General features: G+C 42.6%; 1 protein-coding gene across 3 annotated transcripts in view; it reads left to right on the top strand.

Annotated features, from left to right (window-relative positions):
• The window catches only part of KCNQ5 (potassium voltage-gated channel subfamily Q member 5), a 303,061-nt gene that overhangs the window by 270,774 nt on the left and 12,495 nt on the right, over positions 1 to 19,792 (top strand). For 2 of the 3 annotated variants that reach the window (XM_074581371.1, XM_074581370.1), the window contains one exon: positions 5,832 to 6,052. In XM_074581371.1, the coding sequence (XP_074437472.1) occupies positions 5,832 to 6,052 (221 nt within the window). Of the gene's footprint in view, positions 1 to 232; positions 290 to 5,831; positions 6,053 to 19,792 lie in introns of all 3 variants that reach the window. The other variant, XM_074581369.1, reaches the window with a different exon arrangement.

Below are 19,792 nucleotides of genomic sequence, written 5' to 3'. Positions count from 1 at the left end.
CAGTATAGGAGCTTGGGGGAAAAACTCATCCTCTGAGTAAATTTACTCTTGAATTCTCTCCTCCTCCTATACTATCTGTTCCTAAAAGTTGATTTAATGTAAGCTCTCTGCATGCACCGTATGAAAAAGAAATCGTCCGTGATGCAGAATCTAACTTGAGGTGGAAAGCCTAACCCCTTACCTAGCAGTGGAATGCGTAGTAACACGGTCCTCTATCTCCCCTCACTCCTAGTAAGCTTTGTAGTAATAAACAGAAGCTCTTCAGGATGTACACCCCTCGGAAACATAGGTATTCAGCATCCTGCCTATTCACATGGTGTTTGAGAATGCCAACTAACATCAGGTGCATGATTCATTTACTTCCCCTCCTCAGTGCTTTAAAGTTCCTTACTTCTCCATAGGAGGTTTCTTAATTTATTTATTTTTAAGTGCTTGTAATTCCCTTGTTGCTTGTTGCCTGCAATGACGTTAATACAATGGCGATAATGCCAGTTCTTTGAAACTCGTCTGGTTGGACGATTGCAGTGTGCAGCACGCCGCGGTTTGCCAAAGCCCAGTTCCCCTTCTCTGCCTGAGACTGGGAATGCATTACCCTGCGGAGATCTAAAAACGGGGTGGAATATTTGGGTAAAGACATTTCCCCAAGTCCAAGAGGATTTTTATAACCATGGTAGTTGAGTTCTCCATCTAATAATTAGTGGGGAATATTAAGCTATAACACGCTAGGCAATACCAACGTTCAAAACGTGCAATAGTTGTTGAGAAGAATCCCCTTGGACACAGCCTGTGGAAGCTGTGCTTGCGTCCTGTAGTGGAAAGTAGAGGAACGCATGTGAAATCAACCATCTGCCTCAGATGAATTCTGTGGAAATTGTGTCTCTTACCAAAAATGGTAATTCCTAGATGGATGGATCTTATGGGAAGAAACCCTTGATTTATAACTCAAGCTTATTACAATTTTTTTCTTACTTTTTAAAAGTAACATAAAAGACAATAGAAGTACAAACTGATGATAGAAAAATGAGATAAAAAATAGTTTCTCTTCATCTGGAAATTGTTTTGAAAAAGGAAAAAATACACAAAACCCCTGAACTTCACTTATTTTTTTCTGATTGATGATTGAACTTTAAGACACTATGTCCCTGAAATTCTCGTTATTACTCATTGAAGGTATGAGATATAACACCACATTTCTTGGGTTCATGGTCCTAACATGAGACTGGTGGAGAAGTCTTGAATGTTTGAACTTCAGGCCTCACTGTACTATCCATTGCATTTGTATTTGTTCAATTTAGCTTATTCTCAGTAAAGTCGTCTGTAGGCTTGGTAAGAATCAACATCTGCATTTATTGGAAGTAAACTGCTGAAAACTGGCACATACCTTTGCTTGCTGTTGTTTTCCATGGGTGATAATTTTTGGCAGTTTTAGCTTCTGTCTTGACTCAAGATCCAAATCATTCTCCCTCACCCTCAGGCGCTCCAGTTACTTCTGATTCATTTCAATTTCTTCCTATTCCCACTTCCACCAGCTGGGTCAGTATGAAAACTGAAAAATAAACCGTAAATGGTAGCAAGCAGTAGTGCTGCCGGTAGTGAAGCAGGGCAGAAGATAAACTTGACCAGAAATGCAGGGAGGTAGGCAAGGAAATAGGGGAGTGGGACTGGGAGGCAGAGAGATGCTCAGTTAACCAAGAAGTATTGTAAGACAGTCCTTGGAAGACAGACAGAGTGGTGAGTATGGGAGAGAAAAGCAAAGATTCGTAAGCATTTATCAATTTAAACATAATCTGATCAAGTCTAGTCATTTGGTCCAGCAGAGAAGTACTCTTGTTCCCTGCAGTGAAGCTACAGTGACCTCTAGTGTCCCTAAACATCTATTCCTTCATAAATCAAAGGTGGAAAAGACAGAATTTAAAAACGAAGATGTAGGAACTAGAAAGTGCTTGCTAGTTCCCTGTGCCAGGGAAGTGAAGGCTCATGCATGTACTGACAGGAGGAATGAGTGGTGAGATCCTACAACTGACCTTCCGGAAGGAAAACAAGAGAGGGAGGAGAGAAGTCACTTGCTTTTTTCCCTACAGGTGCCAGTTATAATTGATCTCCACTATAGGATGCTTCAAAGCTTCACTGTTATCAACGTGAATACATTCCACAACTTGCAACCTGCGAGAATAGTGGAGCAATAGGTCCAAAGAGATTACCATTGCCGAGGAAGATAGTAATAGGAAGCAAGTATGTATATAAACCAACTGGGATAACCTATAAATCACGTAAGGTACAAGAAATGATGGACAGACACACATCTAAAGGAATGCAGACATGACAGGAGACAGCTGTGGTTCTCTCAGATCCTTGTCATTTAGGTCTGACTCAGGAACTTGTGTAATTTCATTTTCCTGATTCTTTCTCATGGTTTTTGCCTTTTGGACCAATATTCAACTTAAAGTTTGGGAGTACTTACAGGGACATGTGCCTTTCCAATGGCCATTAACAGGTTTACATTAATTCAAGGGATTTCCTTTGGATATTGTGTACAAAGAGAGGAGAAAAGGGGAGAGAGAAAAATAGAACAGGCTAGGTCCTGCAAGAGGTGAAGGATTTTTAGCACAGCACTGGGCAGTGCTAATCCAGCCAGCATTAAATCAGAGTGAAGGGCCCTAAAGGCTTCAGTTGGCTACCAGTTCAAGTGCAGAGTACCCAAAGATGCTTGAAAGGGCATAAGATTATCTCCACTCTGTATCTCTAACATCATCCCTACCGCTATTGCAGAATCAAGAGCCAGATGCTATATAGTCTATAAGGAAAGGGACTTTCACTGTGGGAAGAAGCCTGGTCAGGATGCCCCCAAAATTCAGTTGTTCCTTCATGATCTGTTATTTATCATATATAGAAGAGCCCCATGGCAGCGTGTGCCCAAGGGCAGCAGCTTTCTTCTCCCAAGCATGAATTCTCCACTGCTGCAAGTCATACAGTTTATGCCTGCACTGAGTAGGACCCAGTGACTTCAGGAACATTTCCCACCAGTCTCAAAATAGGAACAGGTATCCAAGAAGTGAAGAACAGCTATAATCAGTGTCTTTGGAGAAACTCTCAAGATGCAAAATAGAGTTTCCAAACCACGCTTCCTTCAGGGGCTGCGTTTCTCTTCACAATGCAGCTATCCTCCGCATGGACCCTTGGCATGCCATTACATTGCCATTGCTACAAAGCAGATTTATTATTTTTTTTAAGTACGAGGTCTGCATTTTAAATTAATATTTTCATTCTCAGTGTTGCGCTTTTGAAAAATGTCTCTAGTACAGATGAAGTGTCTACTGTTCCTTTCACCATTGCCTCATTGCTTTGATTTGGAGAACTAAAGATATTCAGGTTAAGTAGCCATTGTGTACCATTCAGCTTTTATAAATGAAATAACCATGTGTACAAATCATTTAAAGGCAGCCATTGCTCTCATTAGTACAAATTAATTGACAGAACAACATGTATGCTTTTTTCATTTTTTTTATTTTCATTTTTATCTTGGAGTTAATGGGAATGTAGTCCATACTGATCATTTCTATGGCTGTTTTATCAATCTTCCTTTCATTTAAATTAGTGCAACAGAAACTGTCCAAAAACTTTTTTACTCAAAGATTTCTAAAAACTAAAAAAATCCTTCATGCTTCGATAGCAAATACAAGTTGAGCCATAAGAGGAGTTAAATGAAGCACAGGGGACACATGCCTAGGAATAATATCTATAAGAAGTCCATTTTGATTCTGTTGCTCATGCTGTATAGTATGACAATGCAATAATGTGGTTAATAAATATTTTATAGCTTATATTTTCATGAAGCAGTACAATGCAAAAGATTCCTGAGCTGAAATGTCATTCAGTCTTGAAATGCAATTTGTATTGAAAATTAAATTTTAGAACTCGCTTTTCTTTCTAATAGTAGGTTCTGTGGGTCTTTTGTATTGCATATGCAACCGCACACAGTACTGCAGGTCTGGGTAACAGTTTGCAATGGAAACGGATAACATTTCTAGCACCATGATGTGTTTATTTAAACAATTGCTTGCTTTGGGCAAGGGAAGAAGGGGATTACATTCAGAAATTATAGTAAAGGTATTCTTTCAAGTGATTCAACATGCCATATAGAAATACATTTATTTAATAATCTTTCTATTGGTGTGCTCATTTTTTAGTGTTCTTGAAAATTATCTCATTATAAGCTTCCCAGCATGTTCTTTGCCTGCTACAAACTGCAACCTTTCTGCTCTCAGTGATGTTTGTATCCAGAATGAAACGCTATGCTATGCTATGTTATGCTATGCATGGACAAAGATGTCTGATTATCTCAACATTTCACAGCCACAGAAATTTGTAACTACTTTCCATTTCATATAATTACACATTAACACTGTATTTTCAGAGTGCAGTAGGTTAAACATCTGAGAACCACATAGTCCATGTTAGCATTAGTTAATTAGCTGCAGAATTCATTTCTGTTGAAAACATCTTAGGGGCATGCTGATGTTAAATGCAAAGACTTTGAGAGTACTAGAAAGTGTCCTAACTTCAAATACAATATAATTTGCAGGCAGACAGTCTTTGCTATAGATGTTTTAAAAGCACCCCCAAAGCTTATACCAAGGCAGTAGGACTGGAAGCAAGACCCAGTAACATCATGCCATGAGCAGCTACTGCATCGCTCCCATCATCTCTTCCCTTGCAAGAACAGGACCACCTGTACAGGCGATTGAACTTAATCTTGTAGATAAAACAAGGTGTCCAAACCTTGGTATCAGACTTCCTTTCTGTTTCCCCTTTGTGCCTTCTGCTATAGGAAGAGGCAAGCAAAGGCAAAAATGTTAAATAATGAAGAAGCATAGGCAGATAGTCACGGTGACCACAGGATGTTCATCAGATACGTTTGAACATGAGCAAAGGTAATTTAAGCACTGGAAAGTAGAAAATCTACCTATGACACGTTTAGCTGAGTGGAGGGGAGGGTTACAAGCGCAGGAGGGAAAAAAATCAGCTTACACTTGGCCAACTATAAGACCACAGGGCCACCATTGAACCACCAGTCACAGTCATGAGCTTGGCTGGGCTCTTGTACCTGTCCTAAAGTGCCTGTCCAATACCGCCTGCAGGTAGTCAGCTCCCAGCTTAATCTCCAGCAGCAACTTCAGTGAGCACACAGCGTATCATTACATTTCCATTAATTGGTCATCATGCTGTTTCTTGGATGCTCTGTTAATTTTGGTTTTGTCTTGTCCAAGTAAGTGCTGTAACAAGGAATTTTGGATATGGGTGATCACTAACAATGCATATGAAATGTTGGAAGTGCCACATCTTGAAAAAGCATGAATATACTAACAGTATTTTTGCCTGCTTAAGAAAAAAAAACACCAAAATGACACTACATGGCATGCAGTAATAATAGAATACATTTTGTTCTTGTTTACCTGAAGAGATGGCCAGAAATGCACTGAGCTGGGCTGACTAAAATGAAAATAAATCTATTTAAAAGTCAAGGAAAAAAAATAGAGATTGATCTGTAACAATTGGGCAAAATTTGTTTCTCTTTGTTAATTTTAATTTCCTTTACAAGGTTATTCTGTACTGTAAAATAGACCGCTACTGATGATACCTCTAACAAAAAACAATTACATCAAATCAATTTCGTTCCCAAATGAAATATATTCAATGAAAACAAAAGTGTGTAAGAAACAGATTCATACCATTGAGAATTTTTAGAAATTATTTCCTAATATCATGCAATAGAAAAAAAAAAAAAAGGAGTGGAGGAACCATGAAATAAAATAAATTTCTCTTCTTCACAGTCAAAAGCTAAGTTTTAAGGAGCGGGTCCGGATGGCCAGCCCCCGAGGTCAAAGTATAAAGAACAGGCAGTCTTCAGTTGGAGATCGCCGGTCACCAAGTGCTGACATTGCCACCGAAGGCAGCCCCACCAAAGTCCAGAAGAGCTGGAGCTTTAATGACCGAACCCGCTTCAGGCCCTCGCTGCGGCTGAAGAGCTCCCAGCCCAAACCCGTCGTTGACGGTAGGAGTTTTTCATGCCTCGTTTGCCATTATGCGCTGGTCCATGCCGGCTCACACTCACGTACACCTGCACTGTGAATGCAACCCCATCTTTGGAAAGCAGAAAGAATTGTTATTTCAGGGCAGAGACACAAGAAAGCAATAGCCTGCTTCAAAGAGCATGCCAGCAATCCATGCTGGATCAATGGGCTGTGGCCAATGGTATGAGGTTCAACAAGGCTAAGTGCCGGGTCCTGCACTTGGGTCACAACAACCCCATGCAGAGCTGCAGGCTTGGGGAAGAGCGGCTGGAGAGCTGCCTGGCAGAAAAGGACCTGGGGGTGTTGGTCAACAGCCGGCTGAATATGAGCCAGCGGTGTGCCCAGGTAGCCAAGAAGGCCAATGGAATTCTGGCTTGTGTCAGGAATAGCATGGTGAGTAGGACTAGGGAAGCAATCGTTCCCCTGTACTTGGCACTGGTGAGGCCCCACCTCAAGCACTGTGTCCAGTTTTGGGCCCCTCACCACAAAAAAGACATTGAGGTGCTGGAGCGTGTCCAGAGAAGGGCAGTGAAGCTGGTGAGGGGTCTGGAGAACAAATCTTATGAGGAGCGGCTGAGGGAACTGGGGTTGTCCAGCCTGGAGAAAAGGAGGCCGAGGGGAGACCTTGTCACTCTCTACAACTACCTGAAAGGAGGGTGTAGCCAGGTGGGGGTCGGTCTCTTCTCCCAAGTAACAAGCGATAGGACAAGAGGAAATGGCCTCAAGTTGCACCGGGGCGGGGTTAGCTTGGATATTAGGAAAAATTTCTTCACCGAAAGGGTTATCAAACATTGGAACAGGCTGCCCAGGGAAGCAGTTGAGTCACCATCTGTCATGGTTTGGGCCAGACTGGCCAATGATGGAGGTACCTGGAGGTATTTAAAAGATGGGTAGACGTGGTGCTGAGGGACATGGTTTAGTGGTGGGTTTGGCAGTGTTAGGTTAACTGTTGGACTTAATGATTTTAAAGGTCCCTTCCAACCTAGACGATTATTTTTTTTAGTAAGAAATCTTGTGTCAGTGGTGCGTAGGGAGGAACTGGTGGAAAAGGGCGTCACTATGGAAAATCGCAGGTGGACTGAATGCATCCCATGGGTTTGGCTGCAGCAGCTCTGCCATTGCAGCTCCTCTCCCAGCGCTGGGAGCAGCTGCTGCCCAAACCCCGCTGCCTCTCGCTGGTGGGCCATACACCATGGCCAGCTGAAAGCACAGCTTGTACGGCACTGTCCCCTCCAGGCAGAGGAGCTTGCTGAGGAGCTGGGAGATGCCCTCTCACCTCCACTGGGAGTACAGCCACCACGGGATATTCTACTGGTGCTTTAAGTTTTACAGGGTTGTATCCGGTTCGGTAAGGCAGGTGGATTTAGCAAACAAAACCAGTGTTATTGCTTTTATGTATTGCTTTCTGAAGGGTATTTTAGATGTCAGAAGGACTCCTAATGCATGAAGAAGTGGATCTTTGTGAAAACGGCATGCTGACCCCATAGCAGGCGGCAGTGTAGCTTTTACTGCACACTTTGTCCCCATGGGAAGGGATGCTGCCCCTCTCTGCTCTCCATTTGCTAGCTAAGGTCCTGCTGAGCATTGAACTAGCCACTGTTTAGGGCAAAGACCTTTTTTTTTTTAAGGCAAATATGTTCATTTACAAAAACTTGCCCAAATGGAGACAGTGACTTCCCTAACCTGGGAGCACCAAAGCTGGTGAGAGCAGCCCCTGGACAGGCAGGAGCCAAGAGCGCAGGATGAATCCAACCCCTGTAGAGAAGGGTCCTGCACTGAAAGGGGCACTCACACAGCTCTGGGGGTACTGCTGCCCCAGAGGATTTAGGTTTGGGTTTCTCCATTCACATTTTTCCCAACTTACGGATGTTTTGTGCTTTCCTGTGGGACCCCCAGACAGAAAATAAGGGAAACAAATTGACCAGCTACAACAGGAGGCTGTGACCCTGGCTGTATGGGAAAGGTACAACATAAATCATTTGATCCAAGTAAAAAGATACAACTTTGCACTCCTTCTACAATTGCAATCATGCATGTTACATCCAACAATTGTGGTAAAACTAATTAAACAGAAGTGCGATTTCGGTGTCTGCTTCCTTTTTAGCGCACATGTTATCACAGACATGTAGGTTGCAAAATACCCATTGAAGTGAAATGCCCCATCCCTCAGCTGAGGACGTCCTACGCAGCTCATCTCTTCAGGAAGAGCCTGGGTAAATAAACATTTCCTGGAGGGCAAACAAGGCAAACCAACAGTGTTTGCTAAGGTCGTCCTTCCAGGCTAGCCCTCCTCTGCAGAGACCTCTCAGATGCACAAATCCCGAATTTGGCTGCGTTACAGTGAGCTGCTGGGGTGTACCAGCCACCAGGCTGCTATCCAGGTTGCTCACGGCTCCTCGCTCCATTCTGGGGCACGAGCTCTGGCTCGTGTCCCACAGCAGCTGTGGCACAGGGACTATGGAATGCCGGCCTGGGTCTCACACTGACGTGGAGCTGGGACAAGGCCACTTGCACCACAATGGGAAGTGAGAAATGCCCTAGGTACCAGAGTGGCCTTCAAGCTACCCTCTCTTAATTTAGGCTTCCTACGTAATCACTTACACAGCGCGAGTATCTCCCCAAAACCACGCCAGCAGTGATTTCATAGGTTAAACCCCCGTAACTTGCACTGTGCCTGGAAGTGAGCTAAGAAGAGAGTAATTTGTTGAGCACACTCCCGGGGTATCAGCGGCTCACTTCTGCTCTAGCCCTGCAGCCTGCACCTCTCTTAAGCATCCATTTAGTTTTTCATCAGCCCATTTGTCACAGAAACATTTCCTCAGCACGTCCTCTATTTTGTCCTGTACATATTGTCATTAACAGCAATGATCTGCACAAGAAGAGCGTGTTCCCTCCTATTGTCTCCCTTTCACGCAAAAGGTGGCATAAACGGCACCGTGGGTATTTCTGTAGACAAAAGATAATAACAACAACAGAGCGTTCGTAGCTGAGCCTAAACTCTTAAAGATCTTCCCCCTCCTCAGGGCGAGTGCGGCCTGTTTCCTTGTCAGTGGTTTCCAGCTACTAGTCCACCCTTATGAACTGGGGCCAACAGATATGACCAATTTCTTATCCGCGGCAGGAGGAACAGCTTCCATTGTCTCCAGCTTTTAGGCAAATGCCAAGTTTCCACTCTGGGACCTCGTCCAGCTACTTCTAGGACTGGTATCATCAGAGAGACATCCAGCGTGCTCATTGCTGAAAGGCAGCTCCTTGCTACCTTACCCTATACATTGCAGGAAAAGTCAAGCACTATCAACCTTTATTTTTTAGTTTTTTTATTTTTTGGAGGGATGCGTTACCAGTTTCGTAGTTCGATATGCTTTCTGCATTGGACAACTCAATGAAAAGGGTCTGGATGTGATGTATTTCATTTAGAACATCTTGCATTTTTCACTAGATGAAAACAGAATTTGCAGCATTTTATTAATATCTTTCAGTTGTCAGGTCCTCCTGTTTCCTCCTTGAGGTATTCTCTGGCCAAAGGATTAATTATTTTAGTGTGCTGATCTTCCAGCCAAACTAGAAGCCAACCCGTTCTAGATGAAAGTCTGGGCACAAAACAATACCCTTGGAAAATCTAGTCCTTCTGCTGATTCTTACATCTCTGTAGCATGCTTGGGGGAGAAGAAATTACACTTGCAAGAGATCTTTCAGACAGAGACAACATACTACTGGGTATCCAGTCCAGTGTCAAAACTTTGTATCAGCAACATAATGAAAAAATAATAACCTCTTGGTATGAAATTCCCTTTCAAAAAGAAAAGATACTCATATTAGCTTGATTTTTCCTTCATATGGGATTTGGGGTTGCAAACATTCTTCCAGTAGCCCAGGCAGAGGAGGAATTACCTCATTATGAAGGTGAGGTGCACTGAACTCCATGTAAAAATAAAGCAAAGAAGCAAATATGTAAGTAGAGGGTTCAGAAAGGAAAGGAATTTGTTAGCTTACAAGGATGATCTAAGACAAATCGTCAACGCAGTGATTTTGCGGGGCTGACTGAGTTCTGATAAAGGATGCGGCTGGAATCTGGGCCAAAACCATCAAAAAGAGACTGCTGGAAAAACAAAACATTAGCAATTAGAAACTGGCCTGTAAAGGGAGGTTTCTAATCCAGACAGGAGCTTATGGAGGCAGCTAAGAGGCTAACATGATTGAAAATGTAGTAGCCTTCCTCTTAGGCTACCCAGTAACAAAAGCTTACTAACACTGCCCTGCTGCGTACTAAAACCACAGAAGGAGGGTTTCTTGGCAGTAAGCGAAACACTTAAGCTGGCCACAGGTATCTCCCAAAAGGATTTTGGCGTAGCAGCCTTAGAACAGTGTGACCAAAACTGTTGCACAAATGGCTTTATTTATGGGTAGCAACAGTCCTCTGAAACTGCCTGTAAACCATTTATTGCTATTGCCAAAGTAGGCCTGGCAACGGCAGCAATTATTTCAGCTACATATGTGCATTTGCAAATGGAATCCAAACCTGAGAGAGCTTTAATGGCTGGAGAGAGCTTTGGTGGCATGGCTGCAGATGGTCTCTCGAGAGCATTTAACAGCAGCGGAGGGGAGCTAAATCAAAAACCAAGACTTATGTAATCTGATTTTAAATACATGTCTAGTCTCTGGTGACATGTGGCTCGCAACTGCCAGAACTCTTGTTGAAGGGGAGGCCCTGCACAAATTAACGAAGGTGCCAGGATGCTGCATTTCCAGTCCCTGTTAGGAGTTTAAAAGGGAATTATCAGGACCGAGCAGGTCAAAGGGAAACCTTCACCAATCAAGAATGGTAAATAGCGAAGCAGTACCAAGCACACACTTAAAAGCATACAAAGATCGTATAGGGTCATGCAAGAGCCTTCCCCGAAGGGATGCCCTGTCACGCGGGCGAAGGTGCTGCCGGACCTTGGAGCCACATGCAGCCACTGCCATACCCACACACCAAGCGAGCCAGGGGCCACCTATGGCCCCGAGGCCTCCTCACACAGTCCCTGCACCAAAACCAGGGAAACCACAGCCAAACTGCCCAGGGGGGAAAGGCCCTCGGTACGTGAGAACACCCAACGGCAGTGGCCAAAACTGTGCCAGAGTCTGTGCAAGCACTTCAATAGTATGGGTGATCTTGTGCTTCAGGTGCTGTGCCTGTGTCTTGTTGTATTTAGCGTAGATCCAGCCATAGAGACTCACCTCGAAAAATCTCTCCTTTCCTCTTTTCTGAGGAAGAGAACCTGAGCTTAAATTGTGCTCCAGCCTTGCACAGCCACAGCTGAAGTAGTGAACGGGCGTTATGTTGTGCACGCAGTTCTCAGTGAGGGACAAAAATGCCCTATTATACTTGTTTTCTACCATCCCATGCTTCTAAGCCACTGCATGAGTTATTGTGCCTTTACGGTAACCTAGAGACATTGTGTGGCTTTTTGAATAAAACATCAAAAGCATTCAGCACTGGAGATACTGCAAACATATTTAATTTGATTAATTAAAAAGAACTCTCTAAGGAAATACTTGATTTCTTGCACCATCCCTGAACATTATACGCTCACACGACCTCTAGCCTTTCATTCCCTACAGAGTACTTGCACAAAATCCTCAGGGTAGAGTATATTATAATAACCATGGAAAGAATGCAATTGTGTGTTTCAGCCCCCATGTCCTCAGTTACTACCATGTAATTTATGCATTGCAAAAATGACAGGTTTTCCTTTCGGTAGCACAAACATCTTGACCTTGTGTATGGTTCACTTCATGTGGCAAAGGTCCTTACTTTGGTTGCTTTTACATCTCGGTTAGCTTAAATGTGCTGATTCAAAATGAAGCTGCATGATGTCAAAAGAAAGCTGCTCGATTTGTATAAACCCCATATGATGGGACTAAATGATATTTTATTAGCAACACATCAATTTGTGCTAGGTTGGAGATTTATTTTCTTGTGATTGTTTAACTCAGTGATAGGGCTCTCATTTATTACTGTTGTCACTGTAATTAATTAGGAAGATCTTATAAAAATAATCGGGCATTCTGATCTCAGCTCCGAGTCATTTTTTTCATTTTGTGTAAATAAGTACAGGCTATTGGTTTTGAGGCATTGTTTTAGTTTATTCCAACCAAGGTCCTGGGCCGTATGAGTCCATAATTCAGCCTCTCTCTGTATGGGAGAGGACTTGAGGAACCTGCTGTGCACAGTTGCTCACTGGACTGAGCACTCACTTGGTGGTCACCGGAGACTGACTGACAAGCTCAGCTCCGTGGGGGACAGCAGCCCACCACGCGGAAGTCTGATTTGCATGGATTTCAGACAACCTCATCTGCCATGGAGAGTAAACAAAAGAGTTAAGAACTCATTTTGAGAGGGACGCTCATAAAACTTCCCAACCACCATGTAACCCACTTGCACCAAATCCGAAACATTCGAGGAATGTTACCGTTTTTCTAAAATGAAAATACAGGACTTTCCTGTGGGTACCTGAATCGAAAGCTGCCGTCCTCCTCTCTCCCCTTGCCCACAGCTACCACCGTCTTCAAACAACAGGACCTGGAAATCTCCCAGGGCACAGGACCTCTGTACGTCTTATGGAATAATCAGACATCATATCAACTGACGTGTGCTACGAGGTCTTGCACACAGACAGAGAATTAGGTGTGACATTAAGCTCATTAGTCCACAGTTCTAGATCTTATCATATGTATCTGCAATTTCTTTTACAGTTTTAACTTCTCATATGTGGTGTATGTAAAATAACAGAGATGCGTACCTAAAAATACACTAAAATCATACGTTTAGAGCCACCTAGCATTTTTCTTTCCTACCCTTCTCACACGGCCACCTGAACTTGCTGGCTAATGTGCCACTATTTATGATAAGATCAGCCATCTAAACTGCACAGTTATTGTGCATATAATGAATTGTTTTTAGAAAGTCTCCTGGTCCTCCGTATCATCACTCAAAATGAAAAGGACTCCTTTTTAATTAAGTAGTGGGAGCTGTTCCATGAAATATTGCCAGTGCAGAAAATTTTTGAGAAGTTAAATAATAACTAAAGATAATTGAGAGTTGTTAGAAAGGAATGCTAGAATTTTAGATATTTGGAACTTGCCTGCATTATATGATAACTGATATAAATTAGGTTTCTGACCTTAAAAAATTGCACTTACAAAGAAAGGAGACTAGATAATTATACCCAGAATATGTAAAAAACTTCCCAACGATCCTGTCTTCCATTTTGGACAAATCTGGGCTTTTTTAGAAATGCTTTCACATACAAAATGTTGTTAGGGATATTCTTGATGGTATTCTGCTTCGTACTGCACTTCAGCTACCGAATGCCAGTTCTGGTGTTCTCTTCTCTTCCCCAGCTGTAAAGTTTTGCCTTTTCCAGGAGGGAGAAAAAAGGGAGAAAGGACCGGGCTACTCCTCCAGGGGACCGCCTGCAGGGTAGAGCCTCAGGGCGTGCAGAAGGGAAAGGGAATTCCTACCAGCTCGTCCACAAGTGCTCCTCCTTTCAGGAGGCAGCAGTTTCCTTCCCTTCCTGAGAAATTGCTTTCCAGCATGGAAATGGCAACCATTTCGTAAAAGCTCCCTTTAAACGATGCTTTCAAATCTTGTCATCCTTATTCCCTCTTTCTTAATTTTGCCACTTAAATACTGTTGTGTACTACCACGGGGTTTTGTGTCATTTTCTAGACAAATATTAAGCATCTAACGTGAAGAGCACATCACGGGAGTTTACTTGTCCTGCCTCCTTCCTTCTTTCATGATCAGGAGAAACCTTTTCTGGGGTTTATTTTCAGGGATTAAGGAAATAAATATATGATTCACTCCCTCGGGCCTCCTTTTTCTGGCCTTTGCCCTGGAAAGCATGTAAACATGTACTGCTGCCTTTCCGTCTTTGGGGGAGCTTTGAGCGTTCTTATCATTAAGCATGCGATTAAGTTCCATCCCAATTAGTGTTGCTTTTTGCAGTTGATTTTTCCTATGGAGCTTAGCAAGTAATCGCGGTGAAACAATTTATGTGAACTCTTTACCGAAAGAGAGTCAGCTTGCTGATGGTTTAAAGCAAAGGAAAATGTGAAAGAAAATCACTTCTAGGGGTAGTGAAGGGAATTTGTATTCACGGTTCAAGGAAAATAATGAGACCTTTTGAAGAGGTGAGAACCTTCATGAAACAAATTTTTCAAAAGACACTAGCCTGGGACATTTTAGTTTGATAAAGCGAAATTGCATTAATCGTATGAACATAAAGCATGAAAATGTTTGTACTTGCAATAATTTTTGAGGGAAAAACATAACTGAGATTTTGTGCAACATTCCCTGCGTTATGACATTTGTGGAAATACTATAAAATACAAGCAGGTTACCTCAATTTTTTAGAGAATATGGGTTAATTCCCTAATTCTCCACAACAAATGCTCAGGGTGAAGAAAGCTACTTCAAAGGCAGCGTAAAGCTGAGTGAAATGCACCTACCTTGTGGGCATCCTAGGCTTTACCTACAGCAGCATAACAGGGGTTCTACATTGCTTTCAAAAGGGGCTGAAAGAACAGAATAATGAGAGTATTAAGCTGCCAGCATTGCTTCTGGAATGAGAGGGGTCCCCTGAGCTCAGCAGACATTTATCAGCGAGGCACTTAGGAGTCTAACGCTAAAGCAGCTTCCTGGGCCTCCCTGCTGCGGCAGACCTGTGCATCTGTCCGCACCTCCCAGGGGGCTGCACATCATGCCATGGGACCGTCTGTCCTCCAAAAGCTTTGAATTCATGATTCTAACTTGACTTGCCCAGAAATTAGATGCACTGAATTCTCCACTCATTTTCTTTCTGACCCTTCAGGCAGAAAATGAGTTTAGAGATGAGTGAGCCACGTCAGGGTGCTCTGCACCAGTGCCCTGGGCAGCCAGAGTGCTTGGATGAGGCTGCCGAGCGGGATGGAGAGCAGGCTGTGAAGCTTGGACTTCAATTCCCAAGTTGAACCCTGGATTTTGAATGATAATTACAAGCTATGGCTTGATGTAACTCAGCACCTGTGAAAATTAGGCCACCATCCATTTTTCACCTTGAGTCATGCATTACGATGAAACTCAGTCAGGCTTTTTTTCCATAACAGTGCTTTTTTTAACAAGTTGACACAACACTCTGCTGTAACATGAATAATTGAGAGTCGTACACAGACTATCAATTTCAGGCACCTATTTAGGTTTTGCCACGTCTAAAAAGTGAATACTCAGTCTCAGCAGAATGATTTAGATCACCCACATGAGGAGTCCTAACTGCCTCCTACACAGTCAAAGAAAGATCTAACTGCTCCTGAAGGAGCATGTTTAGCTTGGAGAAGAGGAGGCTGAGGGGAGACCTCATTGCCCTCTACAACTACCTGAAAGGAGGTTGGAGAGAGGTGGGTGTTGGCCTCTTCTCCCAGGTGAATAATGACAGGACCAGAGGAAATGGTCTGAAGTTGCGGCAGGGGAGGTTTAGATTAGATATTAGGAGGAATTACTTTACTGAAAGAGTGGTCAGGCACTGGAACAGCCTGCCCAGGGAGGTGGTTGAGTCACCATCCCTAGAGGTATTTAAGAAACGTCTAGATGTGGCACTTCAGGGCATGCTCTAGTGGCAGAGATTGTAGGTTGTTTGGTTGGACTCGATGATCTCAAAGGTCCTTTCCAACCATGAAGATTCTATGATTCTATGATTCTAAGGCTTCAGAAAACAAGTCAAAGGGTCTCTCTTGGGATCACCATACTGGTCACTGTGTTAGGAGCACTTCCGTAGGACTATTCATGGCATCGGCACAAGGACTTACTAATGCTGGATTGTCATTACTAGCATATGGCAGTTCCCAGAAAACAAATTAAAGAGTACAAAATCTTTTTGATTCTGTTCAACAGGAACATAATTACTTGAATATTACTGACATTGAAAGCATGGAGCTATGAGGGTGATCAGAATATTGTCACAGTTTTCCTGATGCTAGAGCATGATGCTAACAGCAGAAAACACTTCTTAGAAAGGACACGTTATTTACAGAAATAATAAATCAAACCTTGCACGTAACTTTTGCACAGAGGCATATGAAACGCAGCTACAATCTCATAAATTTTTTGTTGGTGACATATAATGTTTCAGAACAGTGTAATTTTTAGCCCATTCGTTTGGGGTGATCATAAATGACTGGAGTTTGCGTGAAGAATGCATAAATACTGTGACAAACAGGGAAATTCGAGACAATTTTAATGACTTGTGCATGCTTCTCTTCTATTTCTTGGTAATTGCTGATTTGTTGTGTGATTAAATCAAAGACTGCTCTTCAGGAAGAAAGAGGAAGAAATTAAAAAGTGGCAAACACAAGACTTTTGCCCAACATATATAATGTCAAAGATTGTGAGATAATGGCAGATGCCTCATCAGTTATTAAATAAACACTTTCCAGATTGGTGTTTAGGATCAAAACACATCCTGAATTGTAAAGATGCTGGTATTAGAAAAGAGGAATTGTTTCTGGATTGTCAGACTGGCTGACACCTCCTCTTAGGGAGACTTGCAGGGGTATGGTCTAAATCTGTATTAAGAGACACTTTGGCCATCGTCGAGACCAGATTCGTGAGCTGCCCAAGCAACAGACTTGAAAGGCCTGTTTAAGCTGGTGGTAGAGGCTCCTGGAGAGAATGGAGGACCAGTGCTAACCCTAGGAAGGCTCTGCAGAGTGGCCAGGTCCATGCAGAGCAGCTGCTGCCTGAGGTTGCCGGTGGAGCCCTCTTGGACTGTGCACAGATACCCCAAGAGAGAGCAGGAGACACGGCCAAGAAGCATGGGTAAGGATGGAGAAGCAGATGCGTGCAGGCCTAGGCGCGAGCCAGCACCAAAGGGTCTACCTGTCCCAGTTCATGATGGGGAGGGCTCTCTCTGGGAACAGACAGCAGCATGGAGCAGGGCTCATCTAAGGCTGTAGCTTAATTCTGTCTGGGAACTGGCAGAGATTTTAACAGCTGGAGCTGCTGAAGCTGCCAAACTGGCCCCAACACGGCCCCGACCTTGAGGATGAACTCAAGAGGGACAGAAACGATACAAGTACATCTCACCTCGTAACTATGTTGTACACAACATGAGCTTCCACTGGAAAAATTCATCAGAATGTGAACTTTGATTTTGGTGGTGGTGGGGGGGTTAAGCTAGATGCTTTTTTCCCAAATTGTTACTATTCGTTTCCCAAACTTTTTCCCAAGTCTGCTCAGTATTCTGAAGAAACATGAATGTTTCCCATGTGAATCAAAGAAGGTTTATAGCTTTTCATAAGTTTTATTGACGTGTGGTACCGAGTGCCTGCCATAATGAAGGAAATTCATGTCAGTGGGAATATTAGAAAGAAAAAAAGAAGGTGATTTATTTGGAGCGGTATCTCTTCGTAAAGCTGGCTTAAATTTATAAGAATTTTCCAGCATCTGTCTAAAGATTTTGCTGATTTTTGTATCCACATGTGAGCAACAGGGAATACTATAATTGCACCACGCTGTTCTCAAAACAGTTCTGCAAAGATATACTGCATTAAGGTGGCCCTTTTATTAATGACACTGTACTTGGCAAAGGACCCAGCAACCGTATCAGTGAGAGAACCATGCAGAAACATGTTTATTTTAAACTTTCAACTTGGAGTCTCCTGTTTCACTGGGGTTACGTGGTTGTAGCTCTTGTGACTTTAGCAGAATTAGTCCTAATTTATACTGGCATAACTGAGTAGATTCAAACCTTAGAGACATACTGGCAGTACCAGTAGCATAAAAAGCTCTGGTTTTAGTATGGTACTTAGAAATGAGCCGGGAGATTTCCGCACTGGGAGAAGTTAACTGGAGAGGCTGATCAGACATGACACGTGGAAAGTTAGTGTCATGGAACACTTCAAGCCTGCGGAGAGTGGGGTTTAGGTAGTATGTATACCTACCAAACTAATTACATCGTCTATTTTAGCTAATTAACATTCTTGGGCAGGGATCCAAATCTTAGTTAGGCAGGAGAGGTGGAGAGGCATATATATTTTATCTATAAGATAAGCCAAGTCGGTAGCAAAGCTCGCAGAAAGTAGAAAGAGTGTGAGAAAAAAAGCACTCTTTTCATCATTGTAATGATGATAATTACAGTAACAGCATGGGAGGGGAAATTTCAAAGTTTTGTACGAAAATTTCACTTTTAAAACTTTACAGTGAATTTTTTTGAAGGTTGCATTTGATTGTTTCATGTGTACTTGAAGACTTGATTAACTTGGCTATAAACCATCTTTCTTGCTATATTAAGTTGATCTGTTGAAGATAAAACCTCTTGCTCTTCAAAGCTACATTAGATGTTCCTTGTGGATGTACCAGTTCAGCAACAGTCAAAAAAGAAAAGATATTCTTGAGGGTCAGAGTCATCAAAATAAGTTATTATGGCCAAATATTAAATCTGTGAAGACAAGAATGCAGCAATACCAGTTCCTGCAGGTGCAGCCTAGTACAATGCTGTTTATTCTAAGATAGTATTCCTATTAAATTTAAAAGGTAACATGAAATTGCCAGGCACTTCTGACTGATAAAGAATATTTTTCATCTTTAATTTACAATCTTTCTGAAAAAGGAGCTTGCCAAAAAATGTCCCGCAATCATTTGTGTCTGATTGTGCTTCAAATTTGCTTAGAATTTAAGTCCCCTGAAATGGTTTATTTGCAGCGTTTCTGGATGACTAAGCCTGTGTTTTAAATAACAGCATGGATATAGGTAGGCACATAGGACTGGGAAGAAATCTCCATTACTGAGGGTTACTGAATGCATCCTTTTTTCTCTATTTCATACGTCACTCTCATTTTAGACTCTCTTCCTAATGAAGCAGAGACACGTACGCTCTGAAATACACTGACCTTGAGTGAAATTCTTCACCTGGCCACTTGGACTTTATGCAGGTGAAGAGAGAGATGGTTTGGGAGGAAAAATAAAATCTGCTCTCCAGCCAGGTTTCCCGTATTTCATGTGCCTTTGAGGCATATATGACATAGGGGCATTCACTGACCCTGCCCTCCTTGCTGCGTTCCCACTGCAGCACATTTTAAGTTTGCAGACCTTCTTGGTCCTGCATCAGTCCCTGTTTTCTTGTGTACTGAGGTACACTGGGCACTCTGGAGATTTCTAGTTAGTTCTCAAATGGTTAACTGTGGAGGCGGTGTTAGGAAAGGATAGAGGTTTGGTTTTTTTCAGGCAAATAAATACAGTAACTGGGCTGAAGCTGCTATTGAAAGGCAGGCTGCAATGTTTACATGGCTCTGACGTGTAAGGCGGCAATCGATCCACGATGGATGTCGCGCTCTGTTCATTTCTGGCAAAGAGGTACTTTGTTTATTTCACCTGTAACAAAGCCTTGCATCATTCCACAGCCTCTTTAGTAAATGAAATGGATCTTCTCCTTTGTCTTCAATGTCAGGTTCATCCACAGTTGTAAATAAATAACAATTTAATATAACTTCAGTGTCTTTTGATTCTGCCATTACATCTGTTAGCTCACCACTTTCCCTTAAGACAGAGAATGTGATGAAAAACAGTGAAACATCAGGAATAGACATGCTGGTACTAAACTGTTAATTTATTTGAAAAATAACAGGGCTTTCTTCCTTTCTAACTTTTACTATTTACACTGGAGAATACCCAGGCCTTTTATGACACAGGCGCAGAGACAGAC

Source organism: Larus michahellis, chromosome 3, assembly GCF_964199755.1.
Source record: "Larus michahellis chromosome 3, bLarMic1.1, whole genome shotgun sequence".
NCBI classification, from domain to species: Eukaryota; Metazoa; Chordata; class Aves; order Charadriiformes; family Laridae; genus Larus; species Larus michahellis.
The sequence above is the reverse complement of the archived record's forward strand: the minus strand, read 5'-3'. Positions and strand labels throughout refer to the sequence as shown.